At 42.6% G+C, this 27,851-nt stretch overlaps 2 protein-coding genes and 1 long non-coding RNA gene across 4 annotated transcripts; 1 reads left to right on the top strand and 2 right to left on the bottom strand.

The window, feature by feature from the left end:
* Positions 1 to 993: 993 nt before the first annotated feature.
* On the bottom strand, positions 994 to 3,043 carry LOC128448297 (uncharacterized). Its single transcript, XR_008339725.1, has 2 exons — positions 2,835 to 3,043; positions 994 to 1,621 (listed from the first exon to the last, which is right to left on the bottom strand). It is a non-coding gene; the product is annotated as an uncharacterized LOC128448297 (long non-coding RNA).
* LOC128448295 (sex comb on midleg-like protein 2) lies at positions 1,774 to 14,798 on the top strand. 2 transcript variants are annotated; one of them, XM_053430880.1, is made up of 15 exons: positions 1,774 to 1,945; positions 3,565 to 3,697; positions 4,263 to 4,337; positions 4,775 to 4,845; positions 5,287 to 5,521; positions 6,119 to 6,207; positions 6,303 to 6,546; positions 8,474 to 8,739; positions 8,829 to 8,922; positions 9,033 to 9,236; positions 9,342 to 9,503; positions 10,383 to 10,511; positions 10,632 to 10,853; positions 10,946 to 11,106; positions 13,645 to 14,798. In XM_053430880.1, exons 2-15 carry the CDS (start codon positions 3,676 to 3,678, stop codon positions 13,768 to 13,770), a joined length of 2,100 nt encoding a protein of 699 aa, XP_053286855.1. In that variant the 5' UTR covers positions 1,774 to 1,945; positions 3,565 to 3,675; the 3' UTR covers positions 13,771 to 14,798. The 2 variants fall into 2 exon arrangements, with proteins under 2 accessions (XP_053286855.1, XP_053286854.1); XM_053430879.1 differs by having other exon boundaries at positions 10,943 to 11,106.
* Positions 14,799 to 15,786: 988 nt separating this feature from the next.
* On the bottom strand, positions 15,787 to 26,418 carry LOC128448296 (retinoic acid-induced protein 2). The gene is made up of 2 exons (XM_053430881.1): positions 26,279 to 26,418; positions 15,787 to 19,968 (listed from the first exon to the last, which is right to left on the bottom strand). Exon 2 carries the CDS (start codon positions 19,893 to 19,895, stop codon positions 18,246 to 18,248), a length of 1,650 nt encoding a protein of 549 aa, XP_053286856.1. The 5' UTR covers positions 19,896 to 19,968; positions 26,279 to 26,418; the 3' UTR covers positions 15,787 to 18,245.
* Positions 26,419 to 27,851: the final 1,433 nt, after the last annotated feature.

Genomic DNA, 27,851 nt, shown 5'->3' with positions numbered 1-27,851 from the left:
AGATGTATGTAAATAGTACAGAATCTGTATGTTTTGCAGTGCTGCTCTTATGTTTCAGTTTAATTGCTCTCAGAGAAGTTAAGCACTGTGTGTGTCTGAGTCAATCTTCATCACTGAGAAACGCTGATATGATTATCAATCCATCAATCAATCAGACTTTATTTATTTAACAATAATCATACAAACAAATTGTTACATATTGTTACAAAACCTGCTTCACACTCCCATACAAGAGATGAAACGTCCCCAAGTAACACAAGCAAGTCCGGTCATGCACGCACACCTGCAAAACTCCTGAAGATACCAATGAGAAAACTCTAGAGGCAGAATATGAAAATACTTACATACGAAACCCTTTATTAGACTGTAAAACAACAAATGAACCACCTGGATTCAAAGAACCCAATTTACTCACTAGTAGTTGGATTATAAATGTACTGATCACATGAAAAACTGGGGGTTAAATGTTACTGGACTAACAAATAAATGAATCCTTGATTAATTAATATACCTGAATTAGCATGTCAACCCTGTTTGTTGAGGAACAGTTAATAGTATTTGCTATGTTTTGTACCTTACAAATACAAATTTAGTCTATTCACTCATTTTCAAACTGCACTTAACTAACACATTTGTCTAAAAAATTTAAAAAATCTTTGACATTTTAAATAAATATAATTCATAACGCGATTTAAGAAATGAAAGCAGAGCAAACAGCAGGCTGCAGTTTTTCTGTAACTTACTGGAGATGGAACAAAGGAAAAATCAGAGCAAGAACCACCCAGTCAGCGTCATTGAGCCGGTCGTTGCTGGATAACAGAGCCAGTTAAAATAAAAAAACCACAACCTCAGCAATTGTCAAGAGGATGGGAGATTATTTTGTAATACAAACAATGGGTCCGCTTTTACCCTGGTCTGTGTGGAGACATACATTTCAGTCAGTATATATAACTTGCAGTCATTTGCAAATAACACAAAGATATCAGCACCCTGTTTTCCTGAAGTTTGTTTTATTAGTGACAACAAAGGTTTGATAGCGTAGGGTTATAATATCATAAATTTGATAAAAAAATGTAGGAGGGGAAACCCCCACCGGTTTAGAACTAGAATAGAACAATGATTCTGAGTGACCTTTCTTCTGTTTGACTGCTGCTGACGCACAACTTCCAAATGAGTTTGTGAGCAGGTTGTGACCTTTTTACACATAACGAACATAGAACTTTTTCTGACATTGTTTCATTTGGTTATTGTTATTGTTTTAATGTTTTTTAATTATTAGTATTATTCTAATTTATTGTCTTACTTTGAATTGAAAAATATGGGGTTTCAGTTTTGATTAAATTGCATAGTATGTATAATATTATCAGGATCTTTTTTTTACATTTAATTTAATTGAATTATATTTTATTATTGCAATATGTTTAATTATTAATTCGTGTTGTCTATTTAAGAAAAACAATTATTCTGCTTATAATTTTGTTTACTTCCAGTATGATTGCTCCCCTCGCGTTATTATAAGTTGATTCCCGCAGAAAAGAGTCCGTGATCGTAGAGTTTCATCTGAAGGTCCATGTTGTATGGATCCGTTTCGAACCACAGGAGGGGATGCACGAGAAAGACCCTGTAAAGACAAGCGAAAGTGAAGATGGGTCACTCGTGTTGCTTTCTGGAATCTAAAAATTACAGAGCTAGTAGCCCCGGCGCTGATTGGGCAAAATGAACAAGCCTCTTCTTTATTGGCTGTCAGTTTGAGTAACACCGGAGTCCATTGGCCCACCGAACAAGACCTACAGACTCAGCCCAGCGTCGTGGCTCTCCCGTGCTCTCTGTACCACACTATCTTTGGCATAACTTACATGCGTGTAAGAATACACTACATTCGTGGAAAAATGGCAGCTGACGAATAGAGAAAAGTGGATCTTCAGTCGGAAAACACACGGCACTTGTAAGTTTGTTCCTCGGAATCAATAAGGTAGAGTTGAGGAAGAATGTCGCTAGAAGCCGAACGACCCTGGTTGTGTGTGATTCTCCTTGATAACATGGAGGAAACTGACTCTCGGAGGGTTCACGTTAACGCTGAGGTTAGCCGACCTAGTTATTAGCCAGCAGCGGTTGCTAGCAAATCAGGCAGTCCCAGTTGTCAACATTGGGCCCCGGCTATTACCCGGAACGTCAAAGTGTTCTGGTTGTACATCAGATACGGCGCTCGATAGCCAAGACGCACCATTTTGAAATAGTAATAACAACAGCTGCTTAATTATATCGTAATACATAAAGTAAATTACACCCGACGTTACGTCGGTGTGTTTGTAGCTAGCTGTTAACAAGCAAGTTGATATTGAAAGGGTGTTGTGAGATGACATAACCAGCCCGATAACAGTTAACGCCCAGGGGTGAAGAAAAACAGAAGAAAGTGTAAAAATATTCGTTTTCGGATATTAGACCTCGCTCTCACGTAACGTTAGATATTACAGGGAGCAGTCGGGTCATTGTGTACAACGTTCTCGTTAATGTGGCTCATCACACGGCAGCGTTAGCTTCAGTGGAATAACGTTAGTCATCTAACATGGCTCATTTTACCGTCACCGCGCCGAGTTAGCTACTGTTTTTACTGGGAAAGGTGATTTGACCTGACGACGCTTTACGTCATGTTCCATCCCAGCAAATGTAGCGCATCAGTTTTGTTTCCTTGTGACCCAGCTCACTTCTGAGCGAGTCTTCTCCCCACACGAGATCCGGGGGGTGGACTCATTAGCATCGTACTGAAATCTGGTAAAAGTTTAGTGTCACAGTGTCTGTCCCAGTCCACCAGCACAGGCCGGAACAAAACCCACCCTGTCTCAGCCCTCCTGTTTCCGTGGGGAGTGTCCATTACTGGAATACCTCTCTCACGAGCGGGGCTGTGGTGGGTTTCGCTCCAAGTCCCCTTCTCTGTCAGCATCACCGCGCCTCTTGCCTCCAGGTTTCATGTGCTGCAGGTTATTTCCAGAGCTACTTCTCTCTTTGTTTCCAAACGGAACCAACACTAACAGTTAGACCTGACTTTCCATTTCACAAAGTACATTGAGATAAACCATCAGTAGCTGCTTTACAGAAAGTCTGAACCACATGTAATTACAAGTAGCAATTTGAAAACATGCATACTTATTTTTAGTTGTCAGTAAGCTTACTTGTGCGTACCTAAAATACCTAGTTGATAAGTTGATGAGATACATTTGCAGTAAACCGTTTCTTAAATAACTGATAGATTAACTGTGGGAAAAAATCCTTAGTTGCAGCTTCTGTATTATTGACATTAACTTTCACATATCTGTTCCAAACTTAATTTATGGAAATGGTACAATCACATACACAAACTGTAGATGTATTCACAATGAATCAAAGTCATCTGCATTGATCTAACATTGAAAGCCCATGTATGTTGTATCAAGAGGCTAATGAACGACATTGTAGTTTTGAGCCTACATCATATGCTTGAATGAACCAATCTGTAGAACTGTTTTGTTGTGTATTTGTGTGTGTACAGCATTTCATATCAAATATTTTCATGTTTGATATTTTTAGGACGGAACTACACAGAGCATACTGGGTCGACGTCCCGCACCTTGATTGTCTTTGTAGAGGTGTCACCATCGGTCCTCATTGTTGAAGTGTCTCCACTGGTCACACGTCACCATGGGAAAAACCCAGCTAAAAGGCAAGGTGTTGTCATTTGATTTATGTTCTTGACTTCTGGTTTTGTAGGCAAAATTGCCCAAAACAGAGTCCTTCTCTATTTGAATTGGGTTTACCTGCTTTCAAAAAAGCCTGCATACACTCAAAATGTTGGTGTAAAAGAAGTATATGAGGAAATACCTTTGTGGCTACAATGGGTGTGTAGGGATTTAAATAATTGCACAAAATACAGCTTCATTTCTAAATCATTTTATGATTGTAAATTTGAACATTTTACTGAAGGCATTAATTCATTTGATATTGTTTGTGTCACCAGCTCCAGGTTTTAGTGTAGAACTTTTAACAAATGTTGTCTGACACAAAGTCCCTCAGAAATGTATATTTGTCAGTGTTTGTTACATGAATCAACATTTGGATTTGTTATTACAATGTAACTGTAACATTTCACAAAAATTTTGAGTTCAATGGAGGTTTTTTCCCTTTCTGACGATTTAATCTAAAAAAAGAGTTTGTTTTATGTAGTTTGAATAATTTTTGTATTTCCATACATTTGAAAACATTGTTGTTATCACTTGTGTCATTTGTAGATCAGAAAGATGGCAAAAAAGACAGACCAGGAAGAACAGTTCCACCAACCGGTACAACTCCTGCAACAAATAAAGGTGAACTATACTTTTTGATATTTTGAGATGATATTTCTATTGATTAGTGAGACCTAGTCCCTTGGATTACTTTGATTCAATATAATAAGAACTGTTTAGCTTCATGGCATCAAGAGAACCCTATAGTCATTTTTGATACTAAAACATTTGCACCATGATTTACTTAAATGGTTTCGACAACAGGTTTAAGCATAGATTTTTGGTCACATCATACCGATAAAATAAAGAATGCACATCTGACTGATACCAGTGGACCAGAGAAAGGCTGTAAAAGTGAGCAGGAATTAACCTTTTTATACTTTATAATGCCACAGTTCATAGTTGAGTAGCGGGTTATACTGTGGCATATTGCTTAATTGTGTTTACTGGATTTTATTTAATAAATTATAAACAAAGTTGCTTGGAATGGCTTTTTTATAAATTTTTTACTTCTTCAGATGCTTTCACCTGGGAAGAATATCTTAAAGAAACATCATCTACACCGGCTCCTCCAAGCTGTTATCGTCAGGTATGTCCTTCTCGATTCATTTCATATTTAGCACGGGCCAGTTGCATGAAGACAGAAGTATGCAGTGTGTCAAATTGGATGCCTCAGTCAGTCCACTGGCATACTTTTGAAGAGCTGTTTTTGTGTTGCAGTTTAAGTTGTGTTTTTTAAGTTTGTCCTATAGGTGTTTTTGTTACTGGAATAGCAGTGGCTCTGTGATTTTTTTCTTGTAGTGATTATATCTAATCATTCAAATGTTCTATATTTATGACTTTATATGCCAAACCACTCTAAAAAGTGCACAACTTCACAAATGCACATTGTTCTTTGTCCCGTCTCTGTTCAACTAAATGCTTCCACAGATTGTGTGATAAACATAATTTAAACCTGTCTGCAGCCATGTTTTGATGTTTTTTGAGGTGCTAACAGTGACATGTACGCTGACACTGTCGTTATCTCCAGGCTTGTGTCCCACCCTCCAATGACTTCAAAGTGGGAATGAAGCTGGAAGCCCACGACCCACGCAACTCCACTTCAGTTTGCATTGCCACAGTGATGGGTCTGACTGGGGTTCGTCTGCGTCTCCGTCTGGATGGAAGCGACAACAGCAATGATTTCTGGAGACTGGTGGATTCCTCTGACATTCAGCCCATCGGCACCTGTGAGAAGAATGGAGACATGTTGCAGCCGCCACTGGGTAAGAGAGTCAGGCATGGTGGGATGGAAGCACAATTTTGACGTGACTCATAAGTAGGCTACACTGCTTAGTTGTTATTCTCAACAATACAGGACGAAAGGAATTACTTAAGAGGTATCCACAGAACCACCGTGATTAGGGTTGTAGAAGGTCAGTAAGAACATTATATTAAAATAGTTATATCAAATTATATATTATAATATACTTTGGAAAAGGCTGCTTGGTGGAGGAACATTTATTATCATTGTCATTATTTGGATTCAAAAAGGTTTTCTTTGAATCCTTTAATAAATCTGGAATGTGTAAATATAAACAGATTTAAAGAACTTAACGGTACATTTTTGCAACCTCACAAATTAATAACGGCAGTGCTTCATAAATATCTCACATCTGACATTATCTCTGGACTAAAAAAACAACAACAACCCACTTGAGTCCACTTAGCATTCTGGAAAAAATTATACTAATGCTGAAATCTTTTTTTTCTCTTTAACAATGCTAGACATTATTCAACATATCACATGCTGTGTTAATGACAATAAATATGGTGTTCTTATATTTCATCTTATCTTTATTTGAATGAATTCTCTCCTCCAGGATTTAGGATGAATGCGTCCTCATGGCCCATGTTTCTTTTGAGAACCTTGAATGGAGCAGAAATGGCCCCGGCAACAGCCTTTAAAAAGGTACAAACTTAAAAAAGCTTTACACTAACATGTCGCAATCTTATTAGTAGTGTGTGTATAAGTGACTGCAATGGGCTTATTTCTCACATTGTCAGGAGCCTCCGGGGCCCCCCCAGAACAACTTCAAGCCAGGCATGAAGCTGGAGGCTGTGGACAAGAAGAACCCATACCTCATCTGCCCTGCCACTATTGGGGAAGTAAGGGGTGATGAGGTGTTCGTCATGTTCGACGGCTGGAGGGGTGCCTTCGATTACTGGTGCAAGTGTGACTCCCGGGACATCTTTCCTGTGGGCTGGTGCGCCCTCACCAAGCACAGCCTCCAGTCACCAGGCAACAGTGGTGAGTGTTAGCCTGTAGGTGGCAGCACAAGTCTACACATACAGAGAGGCTTAAGGCAGAAGCTGCTGTTTTTAATCGAAGCTGCACGTTTATTAACCACCACCACCACCCCAACATAGACAAACACACACACACACTTACAAAAAAAATCTGCAGCCACAGCTATGACATCATAAACACACTTTGCACGAATCATCTGGCCTTGTTGTCTTTCAGAGTCAAATATACACAAAGAAAGCCTGAATTCTGCCTCTTGATCCTAATGTGATGTGTTTGCACATTTCACTGTTCCTGTATTTGAAGGGCACTGAACAGAAGTTTTCAGTCTTATTGAATGTAGCAGTTGTGTTTTTAAATATTGTGCAGGGGTTTGGAATGACTGAAGCTGGATTGGTTGTTTTGGTGGTTTTGGCTTTAAAGTGCCAGCGCCTTCAAATAAAAGTAACAAGTATTAGTAAAATAATGACAATTTTAAGTAAACAACTGTGTTTAAACCAGGAAAAGTCAAACTTAGTGATAGGGCACAGTGCTGTGATGTGCTTAATTAAACAAACATTTTAGTATTTTCCTATTTAAGTAAAACTTCCTTTTATCTTTTTCAGATTTTGCATCTTTTCATACGCACATTAATTATGAAAATGTATGTTAAGAGATGTATATCTGCTCCTGTCACCGTGGCTACACTGTCAAAGAAAGCTGGGTTGCTCAGTAACAAGTTCAACATGTTGTTTTCAACACGGTCACGGTGATAAACTGCAGTGACATTCAGAGACTTTGGTGTCGTGAGCTGTCAGTGAACAGCTGTGGGAGACATACTGTGCATTGCATGTGAAACTCTGCAGACACAAGAGTCCTGTGGAAGTGTATTGAGGTGGGCGGGATGGAACAGGCAGTATTACAAGAGCGAGGGAGGAAGGAAAGAGGATTTATGTTCCTCACATCATAGACCCTGTGCATGGAAAAATCTGTATATATAAAAGCTGCTCAGCCATGATTCAACTATGTTTGTGTACAAGACTGGATGGACAATGGGAACATTATCAACCACTGCACACATGACACACTGCTGCTGCTACACTTTAAATATGTTTACCTGCTCATGTGTGCGCTCTTAGAGTTTGGGAAAACCACACACACCCTTACTACTCCTCCCCCAACTAACGCGGATCAGTCTGCATACTGAGGCTCCTCCGTCACTGTGGGCTGTGTTTTGAGCTCATGCTGTGTTTTGGAGGAAGATTTATTTTTTGGCACTCTGCTGCGTGTGTTGGAATTGTTTAGGAATCGTGAGAACACACAGAAACATAAAAGTATTTACCAGCCCCAGTAAATGGGCTTGAGTCCTGGATTCTGTTCATATAATACTGCGATTTTATGTCGGTGCAGATGTGTGCAATCTTTAACTCTGGAATCATATTAATTTATTTAGCTCAATGAATACGATTCACTTGATATGTATGATATAAAGGACATCACTTCCTCCACCATTTGCAGTAATGAGTTGCTCCTGTCCAAACCCAGATTGGCACCACTCCATCTCTTTGCTTTAGCTTTCCTCTCGACCAACAGCAGCAGTACAGCTCACTGTGATGGTCACCAGGTCAAGAGATAATGTCTCCCTTATTAGCCAGGAGAGACTCCACAGTAAGGAGACAGGTTTAAGCCATTCTTCATGATTATTATCCTCTCACATTGAACAGATTGAGAACATGTCCGCATTTTCAGTCCAAAGACAGTTTAATATTTGGAACCAAAAAAACACTGCTTGCTCCATGCCAACACTATTTTCCTGTTTTCATATTCATGGCTGGTTTTAATTTGACTAAATGTGCTATTAAAACTTATTTTTAGTTTTCCAAGAAGCCACATTCAGTATGATGTTGTGTAAATGACATTTTTATTTACTGTATTTATGTTGTGATTATAGTGACCCTCCCAAAGAACTTGCAGAGTCTCCCAGTGTCACCCTCCAAGCCCAGCAGGCGTTCCATGCACTCCCCCTACAGACTCCCCAACCCTCTGCCCCCGCTGCCCGTCAGAAAGGGGGTACGAGGCCGTCGGCCCAAGAGCGAAACTATCGCTCTTCTCAAAGCTGTGGCAGAAGCAGCGGCTGCCCAGAATGGAGCCGTATCTGAAAACACGCAGCTTGTACCTCAGCCTCACAAGAAGAGAGGACCCAAACCCGGAAGCAAGGTGCGACCCTGCTATTACATACTTAAACTGTAGTTCATTCTCACGTTCTGTTTGTTTGTGTATCTACAAATGAACTTGTGTCTCTTCAGAGAAAGTCCAAGATTCTGCAGGGTCCGACACAGCTGTCCAGCATCCTGGTTCCACAGGAAAGCCCCCTGAGTCTCAACTCAGTGGTTTCAACAGGTAAATTGATTAATTGTTGTTTTTTTCCCTTAATGAGCCATCACATGTTCTGCACTGCATTAAAGATATTATCTTAGAATCTAATCTGTTCAATGTTTGTGTCTTTTCAGTGTGTGTATATGTAAATAAGCATGGAAACTGTGGTCCGCACCTGGACAGGAAGCAGATGCAGCATCTGCCTGACCACTTTGGCCCGGGGCCGGTCAACGCTGTGCTCCAGCAGGTGGTCCAGTCATGTGTGGACTGTGCGTACCAGCCCAAAGTCCTGCTCATTGCCCTGCAGACTCACTCAGGAGGAGGAGAGGTTGTCAGAGGTACACACACACAGCTATCAGTTGTCAGATGGCTGTACAAGTAGCCCAGACATTTTAGTGACAGATGATTGATTGAGCACTGAAACGTGTTGTCCTTCTTCACAGTGAGGACGGATGGTGTAGTTCGTGTGGTTAAACTACCTTCAGCTTCCAGTGCTTCCTTCGTGCTGCGGTTCCTGGAGATGATGTGTCGTCATCTGCAATGTGACAACCTGTTCAGCAGCCAACCGTTCAGCCACTACTCTGCCTATGACAGGAACAAGTCAGGTAATAACTAGGCACCACGAATCAACATTTATTTGTCCTTAAACTAGAACTGAGACGTATCGTAGGTAGTTTAACTCAGCCAAGGAGGTTGTGTTTTCACCCATCAGTTTGTTTGTTGGTTTGTAAGCTAGATAACACAAAAAACAACCTAGCAGATTTTTCCACAACACTTCAGGGGTGATGTGGTTTGGGTCCTGAAAGAACCCATAGTTCCTGCATGTTGATGAAAAAAAACACCTTTTATATTTAGGAAACTGATCATGTGGTGTTTACGTGTGTTCCAATCAGATTTTTGGGGCGGATTGACGATCATTTATCGTTTAAAGGAGTATTGGCCCTGTTTACGCCTGATTGACATGTGTCGTGGGTGATTCAAGTGGCCACTTATGATCGGAACTTTCTTCCCTGCTCTATATGCAAATAGACACTACAGGGCTGACTCCTACTCAGTAAATTTCCATTATTACTGTCAAGTTGTTCCTTTTTATTCCAATTCAGCGCCACATTAAACTCCTGGATCTATATGAGCAGGACACACATTTTATTGTTTTCACATCACAGATAGATGAGGATGAAAGGCCTTAATACCAGAGAAAGAGAAATGTGCGTCCTGTTGGCCCCACGCAGCCTCTGTCCTGCCGGGCTGTGACAGGCTCTCACCCAGTCGTCACGTACAGAGGACCGCAGTAGAGGAGATTGTACAACCCGATCAGACAGACCACTCTTGATAGAATCCCCCGCTCTATATGCAAATAAACACGTACATCGTCCTGTTTGCAGAGAGGAAATGTGTTAAAAAAAAAGAAGCGTGGCAAGATTTGTTCACTAATTGTCATAGGCTACATTTAAAAATGTTTTTCCCTTGTTTCTGTGCTCTAGTGAAAGAAGAGGCATTGGACGCTCCCTCTCTTGCTCGGGGTAGTAAACGCAGTCTCTCTGGAATCTCTCCACTGTATGCAGCCCCTCTGTCTCCTAAACATTTCCGCACAGAAGCCCACCCCTCAGAAGGTACAGCTCAAGTGACTGATTCCATCAGGTGTTGGGTCCACTCTGATGTGATGTTGTTTCAGAGGTGAGCAGCTCTTAGAGTAAGATTTTTGAATGTATCTTGTGTTTTGGTCTCTTCAGCAGAGACTCTGCCCCATGAGGAGAATGGCCTGATAAAGGAGCAGCGCTACATGGACTCCGCCTCCAACTCCATGACTCCTCGTCCTCAAACAGTGCGGAGTTCTTCAGAGTACCACTCTCAGGCCAGCAGCCTCTACCATCCAGGCAACAGCACTCCCATGCGCCGCCACTCATCTAACCCTGCAGAGCTCGGCTCCACACAGCCTCTCAGACGAGTTGAAGGTACAGTAATGATCAGTGGAAGTAGATGTAGTTTATGTGCATACCTGCTTCTACCTCTGATCATCAATGCGAATGCTGTTCTTTGGCAGCAGCCAGCTCCACCACCGGCCCTGAGGCTGCAGCGTCTGATCGGGAGAGTCAGCAGCTGCCCAGTAAAAACCCTTCCTCCTGGACCATTGAGGAGGTCATGCAGTTCATCAGGGATGCTGACCCCACAGCATTAGCGCCACATGCTGAACTGTTCAGGAAACATGTGAGTTCACTCAACAGCACAACTTGGTTTTCTTTACACCTCTGCACAGGCAACAGCCAGTTGCAGGGGGCATTGGTGCAAACACTGACTTAGATTCAAAGATGAACTGATTTTGTGGTCAAAGCTCAAACATCAACATCAAAGAGAATATATGAGTGTAGGTGAAGATCTGTGCCAAATAATAACGGATGAAGGTCATGGCTTCTTGAATCTGATATATCAAAAGTGATTTTTTCAGATTTTGACCAGTGGTTCTGGGACTCAAAGAACTTTGAGAAAAAAAGGTTTATGGTAACAAATGTATATGAAAAGACCCAATTAAAGCAATTAAACAAGTACTAGAATTTTGTCCACAGGCGGAGGCAGCACAAAATTGGATGGAAGCAGCTACCTCGCATTTCTCTATACAGGAAAAACCCTGTTCAAGGGTTAGGGTTAGGGTTAGGGCTACAAGAGGAAAGCACAAGTCAACACTACTACAATTGATGTACTTGGAAACATTTTCCTGCAAGAATATCTTCCACAATGACAATGTCAAATAATTGACCAGTGTTTTGAAGTAGACACTTTTTTTTATTTCTACGGCAGTACCTGCGCGCCTGATAAAGGGCTCACATTGACGGTGTAGATGAAGCCAAGATGGTAGCAATACAAATCCAAAGAATGAATGATGATCGCCTCATTCACGAGGTGGAAGCAACCTTGACTCAGAAAAAACTATTGTTCATTGACTATCTTGAGCTCAAGGACTTCTCTCGTTACGCCTTTGAAATGCGAGACAGAAGCCTTTTAGACCTGATGTGTGAGAGGGAAGAAATACCACAGAGTCTCAGTGAAATTCACTTCACAGCTACTGGTCACTTGTGAAGCCCTCAAGAGTATTGGCATCATGCAGGCAGACTTGAACTTTCAGACTCTATGTTCCCTTGTAATCGACCATATGAATGGATGAAAACTATTTTACATCCGCTGGGTAAGCCAGAGGATCACCTACTGTTGGGTTATGCACTGGGTGGAAATAAGAAGATGCCATACAGAGATTCCTAGACAAACAGGATAAGCTGGAATATGAAGATAGGATGACATTGTTAAACCTCCTGAATGATGAAGAATTAGTCCCAGTGAAACCCTAGAACATCCTTTTATAACACTGGAAACAATCTCAGATGAGTCTTCAATTGACACAGTAGCAACTGTCGAGGAAGAGTCAGCCTCCGTGTCTTTAAGCCGCGGAGCTGCAGCTGCCATCACACCCGTCAAGGACAGTGCTGATGAAGAGTCGATATCCATTTCTTCAAGGATTGGAGCTACAGCTGCAATCAGACACATCCATGCTGCTGATGTAGGTCGGTGTGAGCTGGAGATAGAGCTCCAGTTTTTGAGGGAGAAAAACAAGATTATCCAAGAAGAAATCGATAGAGACAGATCTTCAGACAAAGAGGTTACGGCCTCACTCCACTGACAGGGTGTGGGGCTGCATCACATTAGCAGCCTCTATCATACAAGCTAGTATTGATTCTGAGATTTTGCAATGACAGCTATTTTTATACTATTCCTCTAATATAAACTTCATATTAGGGATGAACCAGTTACCATTTTCTCGATTAACCACAGTAGAATTCTCAAAGGTTAGTGTTACCATGTGAAATTGAAATTATCATTAAAACCACGGTTAATACCACGATGTAAAGCTCATGGCAAAAAACTGTCCAGCATCAACCACGCTGAGCAACAGTGTCCCAGACCCGGGCGCGCTGGTGCAGCATGTAACATGGCTTTGTAATGTGCATGAGTGAAGTTTACCTTGTGTTCGTTTGATCCGCTCAAGAGTTTATGTGACATGTTTTTAAACACACTGAAAAAACTAAAGGAACGATCCAGATTCATGATCCTATCGATTAATAACTAAATACATGGTGATTGTCAGTCTGTGTGAAGAGCGACAGAGATGAGCCGACACACATGTACACACACACACGCACACACACACGCACGCCTGCAGACAGGGGAGAGGTTCAGGGTTTTCTCTGACAAGGAGGTTATGCTCATTTGTTCGTTTGTGTGTTTGATTGTGTGCAATAATAAACAAAACAACTGAATGAATTTCCATGAAATTTGGGGGAAGGATTCGTGGCTGGTCAGTGTAAAAACCCATTCAATATTTTGTAGACCAGCAGCAGGGGCAGATCTAATCCATTGTTAGATAAGACTTTTTCAGAACATTTTGCAGTTTTCCCGGAGAGTTAATCATAGATATTGATGATAAAAATCAGGCCCATTTAGGAGACCAAAGTCTGACTGATATGAATGTGTGATTGAATTGAAGGGGACTGTTGAGCCTTGGTGGAGGTATGAGCTCTACTGAGGCATCATCCACAAACTACATGTTCATTTAAAAATGCATCAACTCTGCTAGAGATGCTTCAAAACGCTCATGTGGAAAGAGGTTAAGTTTGAAAATGCTGTTTTTAAATGAAAAGATTGTAGTATGGATGTAGGCTATTTGTATTCATTTATCTCCCCTCTCTGTTTCAACAGGAGATTGATGGAAAAGCCCTGATGCTGCTACGGAGCGACATGATCATGAAGTACATGGGTCTGAAGCTGGGGCCTGCACTGAAGTTATGTCACCACATAGAGCGGCTGAAACAAGGCAAAGTGTAGCAGGAAGCAGGACAGCCCTGTTCCTGCCCGACCCATGGGCAACAAGCCTCGAAGGAGCCGGCAGTCAGACACTGACTCATGTGGCACGCAGGGACGACGTGTTACTCCAGACTCCGCCTCCCAAGACTGAACACATGTTGCACCTTGGTCCAGACTTCCAGAGTGGAGAAGGTGTGCCGTGCTGACACGTTACCTCATCCCCTCATCAGTGAGCGAGAAGCTGTTCAAGTCCAATAGACGCCACTGACGTAATGAAATCCCAAAGGAAAATAATCCCTGTAGTGTTTACATTGAATAGCACATGTGGAAATGTATTTCCTTTTCCTTATTTTTACATGGATGAAATCTTTTGATCCTGGTTTTGGATCCCCCAAAGATGGAGAATGTTTCTTCTTATATAATGTTTCTATTATTGTTGAATTTCCAATCAACGGATTTCCAGGACGGGTTGGTAAACTGAATAAGAATCCATCACACGTTCTTCCCTACTCTTTTCTAGAGAATCTGGATGCTCTCGGTCTCTGTGCTGTTGCATAGCTGTTGTGCCACCTGTATGCCTACACTGTGGGTGTATCTCCCTTCATGAAAAATGCTCACGACAGTGCATTCCACCTCTTTCACTCAGTGCTAGACAGACGTATTCAGATGCTTGGTCATTGTCATGGCGTCATGTATTATTGTGTCTTCTACGTCGCCTCCCACTGGTCTCTGTTCCGTTCTCGCGCTCTCCGGAGAGTCCATTTCAACAGACAGATTGCAGAGGGCAAACCCGACATTTTGAAGGGCTTTCTATGTTAAGTTCTTGTGTTTTATTTTTTTTGGATCAGTCACGATCATGTAAGCTCATTGGTCTGCCGGCGGCCTCCGCATCGTCACTTTCGACCGTTACAATCACTGTTAGCAACGAAAACAGATGTGTACAGTTTTATGGGTTTAACCATGAATATCAGCGACAGAATGTACATTTTGTAGAAACGTAATATTTTAAAGAAATCATATACATAAGTTAGAAATGTGAAGATAAAGGGGTGGGGGGGTGGGTCGGGGGGGATATATTTCCAAGTTGATTTCCTTCTGCTTTCTAAAAATTAACGTAGTGCTTTTAGTTCCGATACTCAACCCAGTACTAGAGTCTGCCTTGCTTTACCTACGACATCTCTCAGGTTTACGTGGTCTTTGTTAGTACAAGCTTTTTGTAGCACAATGTTTATAATAAGATACTGAACAGAATTCTCCTGTTATTCCCTTGTGCCATATGATATTCAAACACAGGACGGAAGTGCTTTGATCTTCTCCTCTCGCATCGTCTTTAAAAGTACTTGAAAAATGTGTTGAAAAAAGTCACATGTCCAATATGTCACACCAGATAAACAATACGTGTTTATGATGTTGTGTATTTTCCTTTTTTTTAATATAAATCAAAGAAAAAAGCATGTACGCCATTCTTTGCAGGATTATGCAAAAACTACTTGATGGACTTCCATGTAACTGCCTAATCAATTGGATCGCCCCCTTGTGGCTGGCCCCCTTGTGGCTGGCTACAGTTAGATCATTATCACAGTCTCCTCTTTGCTGATGGATTGGACATAAACTTCACTTAAAAGTAAAAATACAAAAAAAAATTCTCAACAATGGAATCTGTTGTTTTAGTTTGTTGTTATCGCACTGGAATTTGCTCGAGTGCTCTTTTCTCCCCTGTTGGTTTCAATTTCAAAGCATGATTACACACTAAAGTTTAATGGAGGGGTGGAGCGTGACCGAGGGGAAAACTCATTCAGTTCTTGTGCAGATCCAGAAAGGGGAATGATTCTAGGAAACAGAAATTCACCTTCTTTTTCCACATTTTCATCAATTTCTCAGAGAATAACTCAAGGACCTTGATGAAAAATAATCAGGCATGTTTAGGGGACTGATGAGTGAGTTAGTGCAGTTAGGTGCAGATCCAAGATCTGGATTGAGTGATTTAAATAATGGGGCTTTTGCGTTAAGGATGCTTTTTAAAAAGAGGGGAACAAAGTTGATGAATTGCTTTTATTTCTTTACCAGTGTTACCAACAGAAGTTCACTCAGGAAACCAGCTGTCCATCTCATAAAAAGCACACACGCTTTGCACAGTGAGTAAAGAGCTACATCGAATCAGAAGAACTCAGCATTTCCATCCCTGAACTCCTCACGTCAGCCGGTGGGACGTTTGTTCTAAAACTTTACCTCTCAGACGCGAGAAAGAAAGCAGACCTGCTCGTGTTTACGACAAGAAAAATTACGACTGCAATAAGACTGTCATAACAATGAATCTGTTCGATCACACAGATATGAAGAGGGGTTTGTGTTTCTCGCTCTGAACAGCAACGTGAACGTGATGGAGCGGGTTCTGGTGGAAAAGACACATTATTACCAGCAGCATGAAGACGAGTCATTTGCACTTCGGCGCTCTTCATCCTCCAAGCTCTTGTGTTATGTCACTGGCACTTCATGCAGTGTGTGTGTGTGTGTGTGTGTGTGGTGAATTCAGTGTCAACATGCCTTGGTTTTAACACAGCATCGCATCCGGCATTTTATCCTCAGCACTTGACCATACACACTTTTTGAAGCACTCGGCTGGAGGCGGCTGAGACCTTCACCCACCGTGAGAAGCCTCCTCCTATTCGGCTCTCTCAGAGGAAGGTGAAACCAGGTGAATACAAACATTTTGTCTTTTTTTACAGCTGATTCTTATCTGAACGAATCCTAGTGACCTCTGACCTAACAAACTTCAGGTAGAAAACGTCATGAAGAAAAGGCAGACATGGAAATGTAGACCTTGGACATTTTAGTTCACTTCAATATAAAAAAAGCACAAACTGTACAGTGAGCAAACATTGAACTGCCAATAGTTCAACAGCTTCTTCTCCAACGTCCCAACTGAAACCACAGCTGCTGCAGGAGACGGACACTGACATCCTTTCACACTTTGTCTCCTAACTGACCATCAGGTATTTACACATGCTGTATAAATAAAGGTTGTACAAACAATAAATTAAGGTCCTGTACAACATTGTCAAACTACTTCACGGTGAGAAAAAGAGCTTTGACATCAGTCAAAGAAAGATACACTGTTCCTCCTAAGTAACATCAACATAAATAAGAAGTGATATAAAGTGGAGCTTCATGTGTTTTTCCACCTCCTCTCCCTTCATGCAGACAGTCTGCATATGGCTGTTATTAGTTCCTGGCCTGTAAATCACAGATTTTCATAAATGCTGTTAATCACAAAGGGGCAACAGTCTGAGCAGAAAAGGTTGGACACCCTGTAACTTTTCAAACTAAACTATGACAAAGTGCACTCAGTAGGAAAACTCAAGGGACACACGACAACACGCTCCACATTTACTACTCTGATCATTATCATGGGAAAGTTTAAAAAAAACACTGTGCTGCACAAATCAATCAAAATGACAATGAACTACTTGGAACAAAAGTTTTCACCAACATGTTTGATAAAGGGGGGGTGGAGTCTCTCCCGTACTGTTTCTAACACACACTTTCACAAATATATGAACAGTATTTTCTCTCAACATTATTTCCTCTGGCCCCTTCTACTTCATCTCCCCTTCACATTTTCAATTGGTTTTAATCAGTCCACAAGCTTCGCTTAGATGCACTTAATAAGTGAGTGGAGAGAGCAGGGGATTACATTGCTTTATACACTTGCTGTGAGGCAAATTCATCCAGCAACTGGAACAAAACAAAACTTTCCAGAAACATTTTCCTCATATTTAGGCAGTTGTTTAAATCTGAAAACAATTTAGACATCCCTTTTTTTCCTGCTGTTCAACAAAGTAAGAATGTGTTTCATTGCGACAGTTGCCAGCGCTCATTTTAACGTTGCCTCTCCAAGTCCTTATTAACCTGTCACGCTAAAAACCCTCAGCCAATCAGAGAGGACCGAATCGCTCCGACCGAGCTACCGATGATTACTTTGAGAATTTCCGACGATTGCGCACAGTTTAACAGTCTGGGTCGCGGCCTGCCAGTGGATTCCACTCTGCTCCGAGCGGCAAGAACGTCAGTGCACTTAAAGAAAACTGACACATGGAGACAAACCATGAGGCGAAATGGAAAAATGGAACCCATGTGTCTTTGTTGTAATTATAAAGTCAGTACTGTTCTTTCACATCTCAGATTTATAAAGAGAAACTCCAAAGCTACGCAGAGAGCCCAATAAGCTGCCACACAGGGAAAAAAAGGGTTCTGGTTGAGGGTAACACTGGAGTAGTGCACTACAGAGCGACACAGCAGTTTTCTCTGGAACCTCTGCGTCGCGCTGTCAGACATTCATGAGCCGCACCTTCGGAAACAGCCAAACTCCGAGCTTTGATTGGACATTTAAGTGTGTGAGATTGATCACCGATGTCCCCACATGTGTTTTATGTTACGAGCTCCGGAGGGATCACCAGAGAGAGGCAAGGCAATTAATCCCCCTCTGCCGAGCGCTCTCACTTCCTGGGGAGCAGCGCCGCCAGCCGCTGCTTCTTGATGGGGAGGAAGTGGATCTCCTGCGAGCTGACCTTCTTCAATTTGATAGCTCTGTTTTTAGGGACCTTCTTCAGAGGGTCGTTGGGGTCGTGCTGCTCTCCCTGGGACGCCGACGGCACTCCATAGAGCTGCTGCAGGGACGGCCCCTTGCTGCCGTCCCGTTTGATGGAGAAGTTCTTGGTGGAGACGCCTGAGAGACCTTTTATCTTCCCGCACAGGATGGCAGGGATGGCGTCCTTCACAGAGACGATGACCTTGGCCGTCTGTGAGGTGCTGACGATCTCGAGGTTTCCGGCCCCCCCGAGCGACGCCTCCTGACCCAGGGAGCCCGGCCCACCGGAGCTGCTGTCAACCACCCACTTGTGCTGCCGGCTGAACTCCAGTGAGGCCAGACTGCCCAGGAGCTTGGAATCTAAATTCTGAGTGCATTCAACAGACAGTGAAGTGCCACTTGTATCCTGACTGGACTGGAAAGCTAATTCTCTGTCTCGTCCACTGGAGTTGCACGACTGAACACACTTTTTTCTCACACCAGGCACTGACAGGTCAAGCACGCTGTCCTGCTGCAAGATGGGGAACTCCTGTTTTGGCTCAACTGGACACGCCCTGATGGACAGATCTAACACCTGTCCTTCTTCTACAGGAAGTGAGGACAGGGACACATGTTGTGGCTGCAACAGGGGCACGTATCTGCTTGACAACACCGAAGGAGAGGTAGTGTCTTTTGGAGAAGTCTGAGTACTTTTACTCACTGTGCAAACTGGTTTTGGCATGTTCCCCTTTGAATCCTCAGTCTGAGGGACAGGGATGGGGATGGGGAGTGGGATGGGCAGAGGCACTGGCAGAGGGATGATGACAGGGTAGGGGACGAGAAGTGTGGCAGGAGGGACCAATGGGGCCAGAGGGGAGGTGTAGGGAGGTGTGAGCGAAGGGAGGGGGAAGAAGGTAGAGCCTGGTGACTGACAGGTGGATGAACCGGCCTGTGAGGAGAAGAGGTCCTGTAAGATGGCAGCAAAAGCTGGATTCTGGAGGAGAGAGAGCAGGTTAGCATCCTGCGTCTGACCTGCTGACTTCTGGTCAACAGCTGGAGGTAAACCAAATGTCAAAGGATTCTGACATAGGATGCTGTTGTGGAGCGGCAGCTGCGGACAGTTAGCGGTCTGAGGAATGACAGAGGGATTCATGTGCTGGAGGACCTGCTGATCCAGGACCAGGGGAAGTGAAACAGGGCTTTGGCTTGTTATCAAGTACGGTGCTGCCCCCATTTGGCTGAGCTGGGACCCGGCTGCTCCAGCCATCTGGAGGTGAATGGGCAGCATCAGTGGGCTCTCTCCCAGACACATTGGGTGCAGCACAGTTGTGGAAACTTTCAGCGACACGCCTCCTGGAGACTCGGCGGTGGGAGTCACCACCGACGGGGCAGGAGGCTCCAGCAGGTTAGAGAGGCCTCCTTTGGTCAGTCCTGTGCTGTCACCGGAGTCACCGGGAGCGGGTGGCGTCGCTCCATCGTCCACTTTACAACGGACCTCTCTTCCTCCGACCTCTGCGCTGAGCTTGTCAGTCTGCGGCTGGGTTGTGGCTCCAGACACATCACGGCTGCCCTCCATCATTCAGCTTCAACAGGCGCTCAAAATATTCATCAAGTGCTACTGGTGAGTCTCATCCATATTCTCCAAAGCAGTCCTGAAACAGAGGAAACACAGGTCGTGTCAGCTATTCACTATGACATGGACACACACACACACACCCACACACACACAGACATACCTAAGTGTACACAGTATAAGAGTTGAGTGGAATTTGTCCTCCGAGTATTTGAAGGACATGTTCTCTATGTTGTGTCTAACACAGCTCAAGAAGAACCACGGTTAGGAGAACTGAAATAAGAAATCTAAAAATGGTTTTAGATTCAGCATTATGATTACTTTTATGCCTTTCAATGGTTCTATAATGAAAAATTCTGACAAATTGAAAGGCAGAAAAATGATTGGTAAAAACCTTGGTTCCTACATTTCCCACATTGCAGCTTAGTAAATCAATTAAACATATTTAAAGCACCACAGCTCTAGTGTGGATTTTATTTTGTGGCCTTCTGTTATAAATGCTGCGATCGCCCAGTCCTGATGACATCACTACAACTCTTACATCATCTTCTCCTCTAGAGCGGGGGAGGAGCTGATACAGAGGAGACAGCAGGTTTCCAGGTTGGCAGGAACTCCCCGGTACAATTGGTTAAGAGTGGACCTTTAAATAAATAAAGTTAGATAGAAGAGGAGGGTCCACTTCCACTACAATGTAGTATAATACAGACGGCAAAGTCTTTGTGAAGTACAACACAGGAAATTGAGACTGAGTATATGAATGAGATTTTGTGTCTTACGGCCTGAAGCCCAGTTATATCCTGCCGTTACACACACACATAATAGAGCTAACATTAACCAAGGATTTGGTTGTTACTTGTTATTGCGCATTAGTAAGTAGTTAAGTTATTTTTAAAATATCACCACTAGGAGATTGTGATGTTCATCTTTCAATATCCTTTGGCATTTTGTAACTCAAATGATTCATCAATCAATCAAGAAAGTTACAAAGGAAAACGCGTCCAAATTGATTCTTGCAGTGTCAGATCTGGGAGGAGGGGCCATAAAAGATCCATTATTTACACATATGTTCAACATCCAATGACAATTCCGGATTCAGTAAAGTGCACATCTAAGTCATTCCTTGTTTACTGTTAGCTCTGTGGCTTTGAGCAAAGCGACACATCAATGAGTATATATTTAAGTGTTCCTTTTTCAAGTTCATTGTGCTCTTCAAAAAAATAAAAATAAGTGACCCTTTTTTTACAGACTTAGTTTACTGACAGGGCCAATCAGATTCCAGCTTGGGTCAGTTCCCCCTGGCCCCGCCCCTGGTTTCTTGTCTGATTGCTGGTTTATAAAACACAACATCTAACAGACTCCTTAAAGCCCCCTGAGCTGCAACATATACATAGAGAAGGATACACAGGAAAGGGCATCATTATCATTGAGCACCCATCCATCTATTCATTCATCTACCATCCTAGGACGGCATGCCGGTCATCCATGTGCTTTTATTGTCCCACTGTGTGTTTGCAGACACCTCCACACAACACGTGTCCCGCTGTCAACCCTCATCCATCCACAGTGAAGAAAGTCCCTTGGGTGCCTAAAGGTACAATGTGTCCAGTGTCAGCGAGGTCAATTATTCATACTGATGGGAGCACCGAGGATAATGTTCAGGTCTTGCGAAGGGGCTCCAGCTTTAAATAAATAACCGAAAACATAAAGGTGGGCCCGCACTGCCTGGCCTTTTTTAATTAAACAACTCAATTAAATGCAAACACACACACACAATTCCAATTTTGTAGAAAAAAGCATGACACTTTTGCTTTCTCCTCCCAGCAGCCTTCATGTGGTGTTGGGTTGCCTCAGTGAGCAGCGAGGAGCAGCCCTCTATCCCCCCAGGCTGATTTTATATTGTTGAGCAGCATAGACTGGACATTGTAATAAGGCTCTGATGGATTACACTGAGGATTCTACAGCCAGATGGGCGACCGATAACCTAGTCGCCGTTTGACACATGGGGAAGGACACCCCTTGGGAATTAAAAAAGCCCACAACAATCCAATTGAAAATTATTATGTATCAAAAGTATCTCTTCATCTTTCCCTGACACCGCGTAGAGCGGACTGTTTTTTATGGTTCAAAGAGGACGCTGCTTGGTCCCATAGATTGTCATAAAGTACAGTTCCAAAAAAATTAAGCCAAATCATTTTAATCCCCCCGTGGTGTCTAGCTCAAAATAAGTGATAAACCCCCTCCTCAGTAGATGTCAGATACATTTTTCTCTAAGATGGTCTCTGTCGTTTTAATTAGTTTGGTTTAATTCAAGCTTCAGTGTGTAATATTATTTAGGTGGCAGAAATGTTATATAAAATAATTCTAGTGATGTTTTTACTAGTGTGTTTAATCTAAATGGTCCTAATTGTTGTTTTCTTTACCCTAGAATGGACCCTTTAAATTTATATTCTACAGAGGCCGCCATGTTTTTTACAGTAGCCCAGAGTGGACAATCTAAACACCTTTTGAGTTTTTATGACAACAAAACAACAGTGTCTCTTTCGTGTTTGTAAGGGGAGGTAGAGGTGAGGTGTACTCAGCTGTAACATTCAACCTCACCACTAGATGTCACTACATTCTACAAACTGAACCTTTAATTGTTGGATGCTATAAATACAGGGGGATACAGCATGATTCACAGCCATCGGTGACTCATGAGCAGATGTATTGGCAGGAGCTTGATACCGCAGGTCTGTCCCCTGATCACTGCTGCGCAAACTCTGCCTTCAAGTTACATCGAAGGCAGAAGATGGCAGCACCTGTATCCAGGATACTTTGACTTCTTTTTCTACAACAGGAGAAAATAGTGACGAGTGAAGAAGACTTGAGGACTTTGACAAATTGTTGACACAAAAACAGAAACAAAGGCTTGAACAAACACCAGTCTCACACACGTATACTGCACCAATGCATGGGCAACACTATTACAAAAGATATTTACTTCTCTTAGTGTTAACATGTCATTATTCTATCTTATTCCTTTCTCTAGAAAAAGGATATTTTGATCTAATCTCCTAAAATTAAGACTTTCAATGGGACATAGGGTTGATTCTATTTTTCTACTGTGAACATTCCAGGAAGTTTGAGGCAAGACATTTCCTGCTCGATAACACGGTCATGAGGTCTGTGGCACGATAAAGCCTCACTGACCAAAATGAAAGAAGTGTTTCTTGGTTACGAATCCCCCACTGTCACAAACTGTAATGGTTTGGCCCGAGTGTGCAAGAAGCGAGGGAAAATAACCCAGATAGTGTGCTCCCTTTAATTGTGCCCTGTCGGGGTGAAACATGTTTTTTTGCTTGAATTAATGTTTTTTTTTTAAGACAGAAGAAATAGAAATGATGTAAGTGGGCGTTTCTCTGAGCCTTCACATCAGATGACCTGACGCCGGGCACAAAACAAAGCAGCTCCACCTCCTCTTCACTTGGATCATGTGAGCACAAACTCACAAAGTTGAAGAAAAGAAGGAAGTTTAAACAGGCGAGTGTGGACTGAGCCAAAGTACATAGAGACCCTGATCATCTTTTTTCCTGTTACATTATTTCACAGTGGTGTTGCTTTGTCTCTATGTTATCACAGAGTAGGAAGGTCACGGAACCGTGTCACATGATGAGCATCAAAAATGAACTCTTTGATTCCTGCTGATGTGCCACGAGTCATTTCAACCGATGTCTTTGTTTATTTTTTACTTTATTTGGTTATTTTCACTTTGTTAATCTGTTAATCCCTAACTTCATTATGCAGCTCAATGGCAACACAGGAGGAATTAAGGACTCATTGAGCTGAATACACACATAGCACTTTACATTTGAATGTTATTCCGGGTAATGTATTGTTTCTTCATATGTGCTATATTGTATTATTTTGTTTACCAATGAAAGGTAAGCATTCAGACTATAGATATGATCAGAAAATCAAAGCTTTATATTGAACATATTAATCTTCCTAACTCCAATTTGCTACCACTGTTATAGAACCTCATTTCCACATGATGATAGAGTTAGTAGAGGATAGAAATAGCATCAGCCTAATGTAGTTTTCATTATATGAGCTAATGTAAGAAGCACGCAACACAAACAGACGTACGCACAGTCCTTTTTCAAACGGGGATAAAAGCAGCCACACATCTGAGGCCGTTCCTCCCTCTCACACATCATCTGTTAGAGGTTTGTGTTCACTCACCAGTAACAGCTAATTGAGTAAATAGGCAAGAGGAGACCTAACACGGAGCCAAATAAAATCCCTCCCCTGTCCCTGTTGCTGTAATGATTTCCACATTTCCTTTTTTTTGTTTCCTTGCCTCATTGGTGGAATGTTCGTCGTATTAAGACAACAGCACGCAGGAAAAAACAACAACAAAGGCTTTTACTTAAATCACATTAGAACCAACGCAGAACAGGGACTGGTCTCTTTCTTTCTTCGCTCCTTCCTTGTCGTAGGTTTAATCTGAGCGTTTTAAGCAGTGGGGGATGGAGCGCGGCTGATGATCTAAAGGTCATCGTTCTCGACGCCCCTCCGCTCCAGTAGCCAATTACATCTCATTAGGGAGACACAGGGAGACTCGTCATGAGCTTCACGTCCTTGGACTGATGCACACTCTGCTCTCACAGCAGTGCAAATTATCACTCATTATTCACCCGCCGCTCCCTCCAGCTGATCTGACGGATAATCTCACAATTCCGACCAGCTGTAATAATCCTGGAGTGTGTAATAGCCAGTCTGTTTAGTCCAGTGTGCCTTTGAGGAATCTAGCCAACGATGTGTTAGAACTAGAGATGAAACCATTTGAAAATTCTGTTACATGATCACAGTAACTGAAATATATATATGTACTATTGTATTGTCAATAAAAGTAGAAATATAGCACCATGTCATAAATACACAACACTAACACTGCTGATATGGGATCAACCAAATCACCATGGTAACTACGGCCATTACTGGTTGAAACAGAACAAATAACCATGAGGAGTTTCTCCATGTTCATCCCCAGTCCCACCATGGGTCTGCATCACATGGCCCAGTGCTGTTGTGTGAACTATACAGCTGCATGTCACACACTGAACACAAAGGACCAGCAATATCAGAACTGATATTAGAACCACGTTCAGTTAGAATAAGAGTCTGAACAGGAAGTGGGTGTGTCCGCTGAAGATCAGTTGTTCTTTTTTATATCACAGCTAATATTGTTTCTTACATTTGTGGTTTAGCAACTGTGGACGTGTGTCAGGACACAAACACAACATGCCAGAGGCTGTGACAACAACAGGAGCCTGAACGCAACGCGCACAGTTCACGGTTCATCTGAGGATATCTGTCCTCACTCCATTACTGACAGAGACAGCACAGACACAAGGGGAGGCAGATCGATAGACAGACAGACATACAGCACAGACAGACAGAAACACAGATAGATAGATAGACAAAAGACAGATAGACAGACAGATAGATAAATAGATAGATAGATAGACAGACAAACAGATAGACAGAAACACAGATAGATAGACAGAAACACAGATAGATAGACAGACAGACAGACAGACAGATAGACAGAAACACAGATAGATAGATAGACAAAAGACAGATAGACAGACAGATAGATAAATAGATAGATAGATAGATAGACAGACAGACAGACAGACAGATAGACAGAAACACAGATAGATAGACATAAACACAGATAGATAGACAGACAGACAGATAGACAGAAACACAGATAGATAGACAGACAGACAGATAGATAGACAGAAACACAGATAGATAGAGAGACAGACAGATAGACAGAATGACAGATAGACAGACAGACAGTCGTATAGGGAGACAGACAGGGAGACACTACAGTCAGGCACAAATACATTCTCTCTCTCTATGAAAGGGGGGATGAGAAGAGAGAGGGGGTAATAACAGTGATGCTGTGCGCGCGCCCCGTGCACGCGCTCGTCTCCTCACATCAGACGGTGATAAGGTGAGGGGCTGAGGGCGCGTGAGGCTCCGCTGCCATAAGCAACAGGAATAAAACGTCTCGCGCTGAATCACATCCTGTTATTTGAAAAGTTCCCGTCACATATTCCCGTTGATGGTAAAAGACGCGTCGGCACCATGAGCTTTATTCTGGGCAGCAGCGCTCATCGACTGTGACACTGCAAAAAGGTGATGAAGTGGCTTTTAAACCGAGGCCGTGCCGCTAGCTTAATACTCCCCGTTACCCTGCGTGCTAACGGTAACGGGAGGGAATACCCAGCGACGTAGAGCCCCGGAGCAACCGCGTCCCCGCTGCTTCACCTCCTTCCCTTTAAATCTCATTCTTCTGCTGCCATTCAATCCCACAGCGAGCAGCGACGTGTGCTCACCTGTGAAGCCGAGCAGCGGCTCAGCAGCCTCCCGGTGCCCGGCGCCGTCCCTCCGCTACCGATGAATGAGAACCGGGAAAAAAAAGAAATGAGATAAGGCTGCTATTTATCTGCTGAGCGCGGCCCCGACTCCAGACCCCGTCCTGCTGACTCCGGAGCGAGCTGCGCGCGCACCTCCGTCACCCCCCTCCCCCTCCTCCCCCCACCCCTCCCCCTTCACACAGACAGATGGAAAATAATTATTTCCATTTAACAATTAGGTAAAATACTGCTGTATCTCTAAACATAAGAACAACTTTAACAATTTAACAACAACGTATTAACCATTTAGATAAATAAATATAAAAGAGGAACACATACAATTTTATTAAATATGGTTTTTTGATCATTTTATTTAAATTTTGTGATTTTATATCATGTCCAGAATTTACAATGGTTCTGAAGTGCAAATTACGACGACAAATCAAAAAGACATAACAAAAAATAAATAACCCTAGCTGTGAATTGTTATTTGTTGTTGTGTATTATGATATGTTGTTTTTTTGTTTTGTCACTTGCTGTTGTTTTTATGTTGGTCATTGTGATTTGTATTTCACAGTCAACGCAAAAATTGCCCAAATCCAAACTGGGTGGAGATTGGTTGACCCCAGTATTATAGTGGTACCCACTACCTTCCTGTAACATTTGAATATAACAAGGCAGGAGAACTGTACAGAGATAAAACACATCATAGAGGTAAAGACAGTGTTTCATTCTTTCATTTGAAACACTATCTCTACACAGACTGGTCCTGATGACGGAGGCAGAGAGAAAAGGAGTTCGGCAGCTGGAGATGAGAGTGTGGCAGCGACAGACCCTGGTGAGCAGGATCCCCTGGGTCTCCATATCAGTCCCCTACAGCCTCAGGCACAGCCTCAGGGGCCCCGGGGCCCTCTCATTGTTCCGAGGGGACACTGTTTAATGCACTGTAATGAGCCCCACAATATGCCCTGGTGGCATGGTGGTGACTCTGGTACCTCCTTCTCTGTCCCTTCCCCCACCCCGTGCACCGTCAGTGTTACTCATATAAAGAGGCTCATGTTCTGTTCTCATAATGTACCAAAGTCCGACCCATAGATATTCATGTCACTGGCATCATGATTTGTCAGAACCAATTTATTCTGTATGGATCAGATGCAGTTCGGTGATTTTGTGTGAAACAAAGAAAAACATGTCACTTAAATGATTGAATGAATCTATATGTTAAGCTGCTGGTCCATTTATATGGACTGGACACATTCACCCCAAATTATAACCCCACTCCACGCTGTGCATTCAGGGACTCTGCGATAATGATTGCGATGGGGAGAAGACCCTGCCTAGGGTTGGAAACATTTTTTTAATAAAGTCTTGTTATCATATGTTCAGACAAAACATTTGGTGAAAAATAATTATAAAATTTAAAATCGACCGAGGTTTGATGTGCTTGAACACTGAGAGACAGGAGATCTGCTCAAGCAACATCTACGAATGTCTGTGTCTGGTCATATCGGTTGAATCCATTTGTATAATTGTTGAAAATATTGCATGACTA

This window comes from Pleuronectes platessa, chromosome 9 (assembly GCF_947347685.1).
Source record: "Pleuronectes platessa chromosome 9, fPlePla1.1, whole genome shotgun sequence".
Lineage (NCBI taxonomy): Eukaryota > Metazoa > Chordata > Actinopteri > Pleuronectiformes > Pleuronectidae > Pleuronectes > Pleuronectes platessa.
The sequence above is the reverse complement of the archived record's forward strand: the minus strand, read 5'-3'. Positions and strand labels throughout refer to the sequence as shown.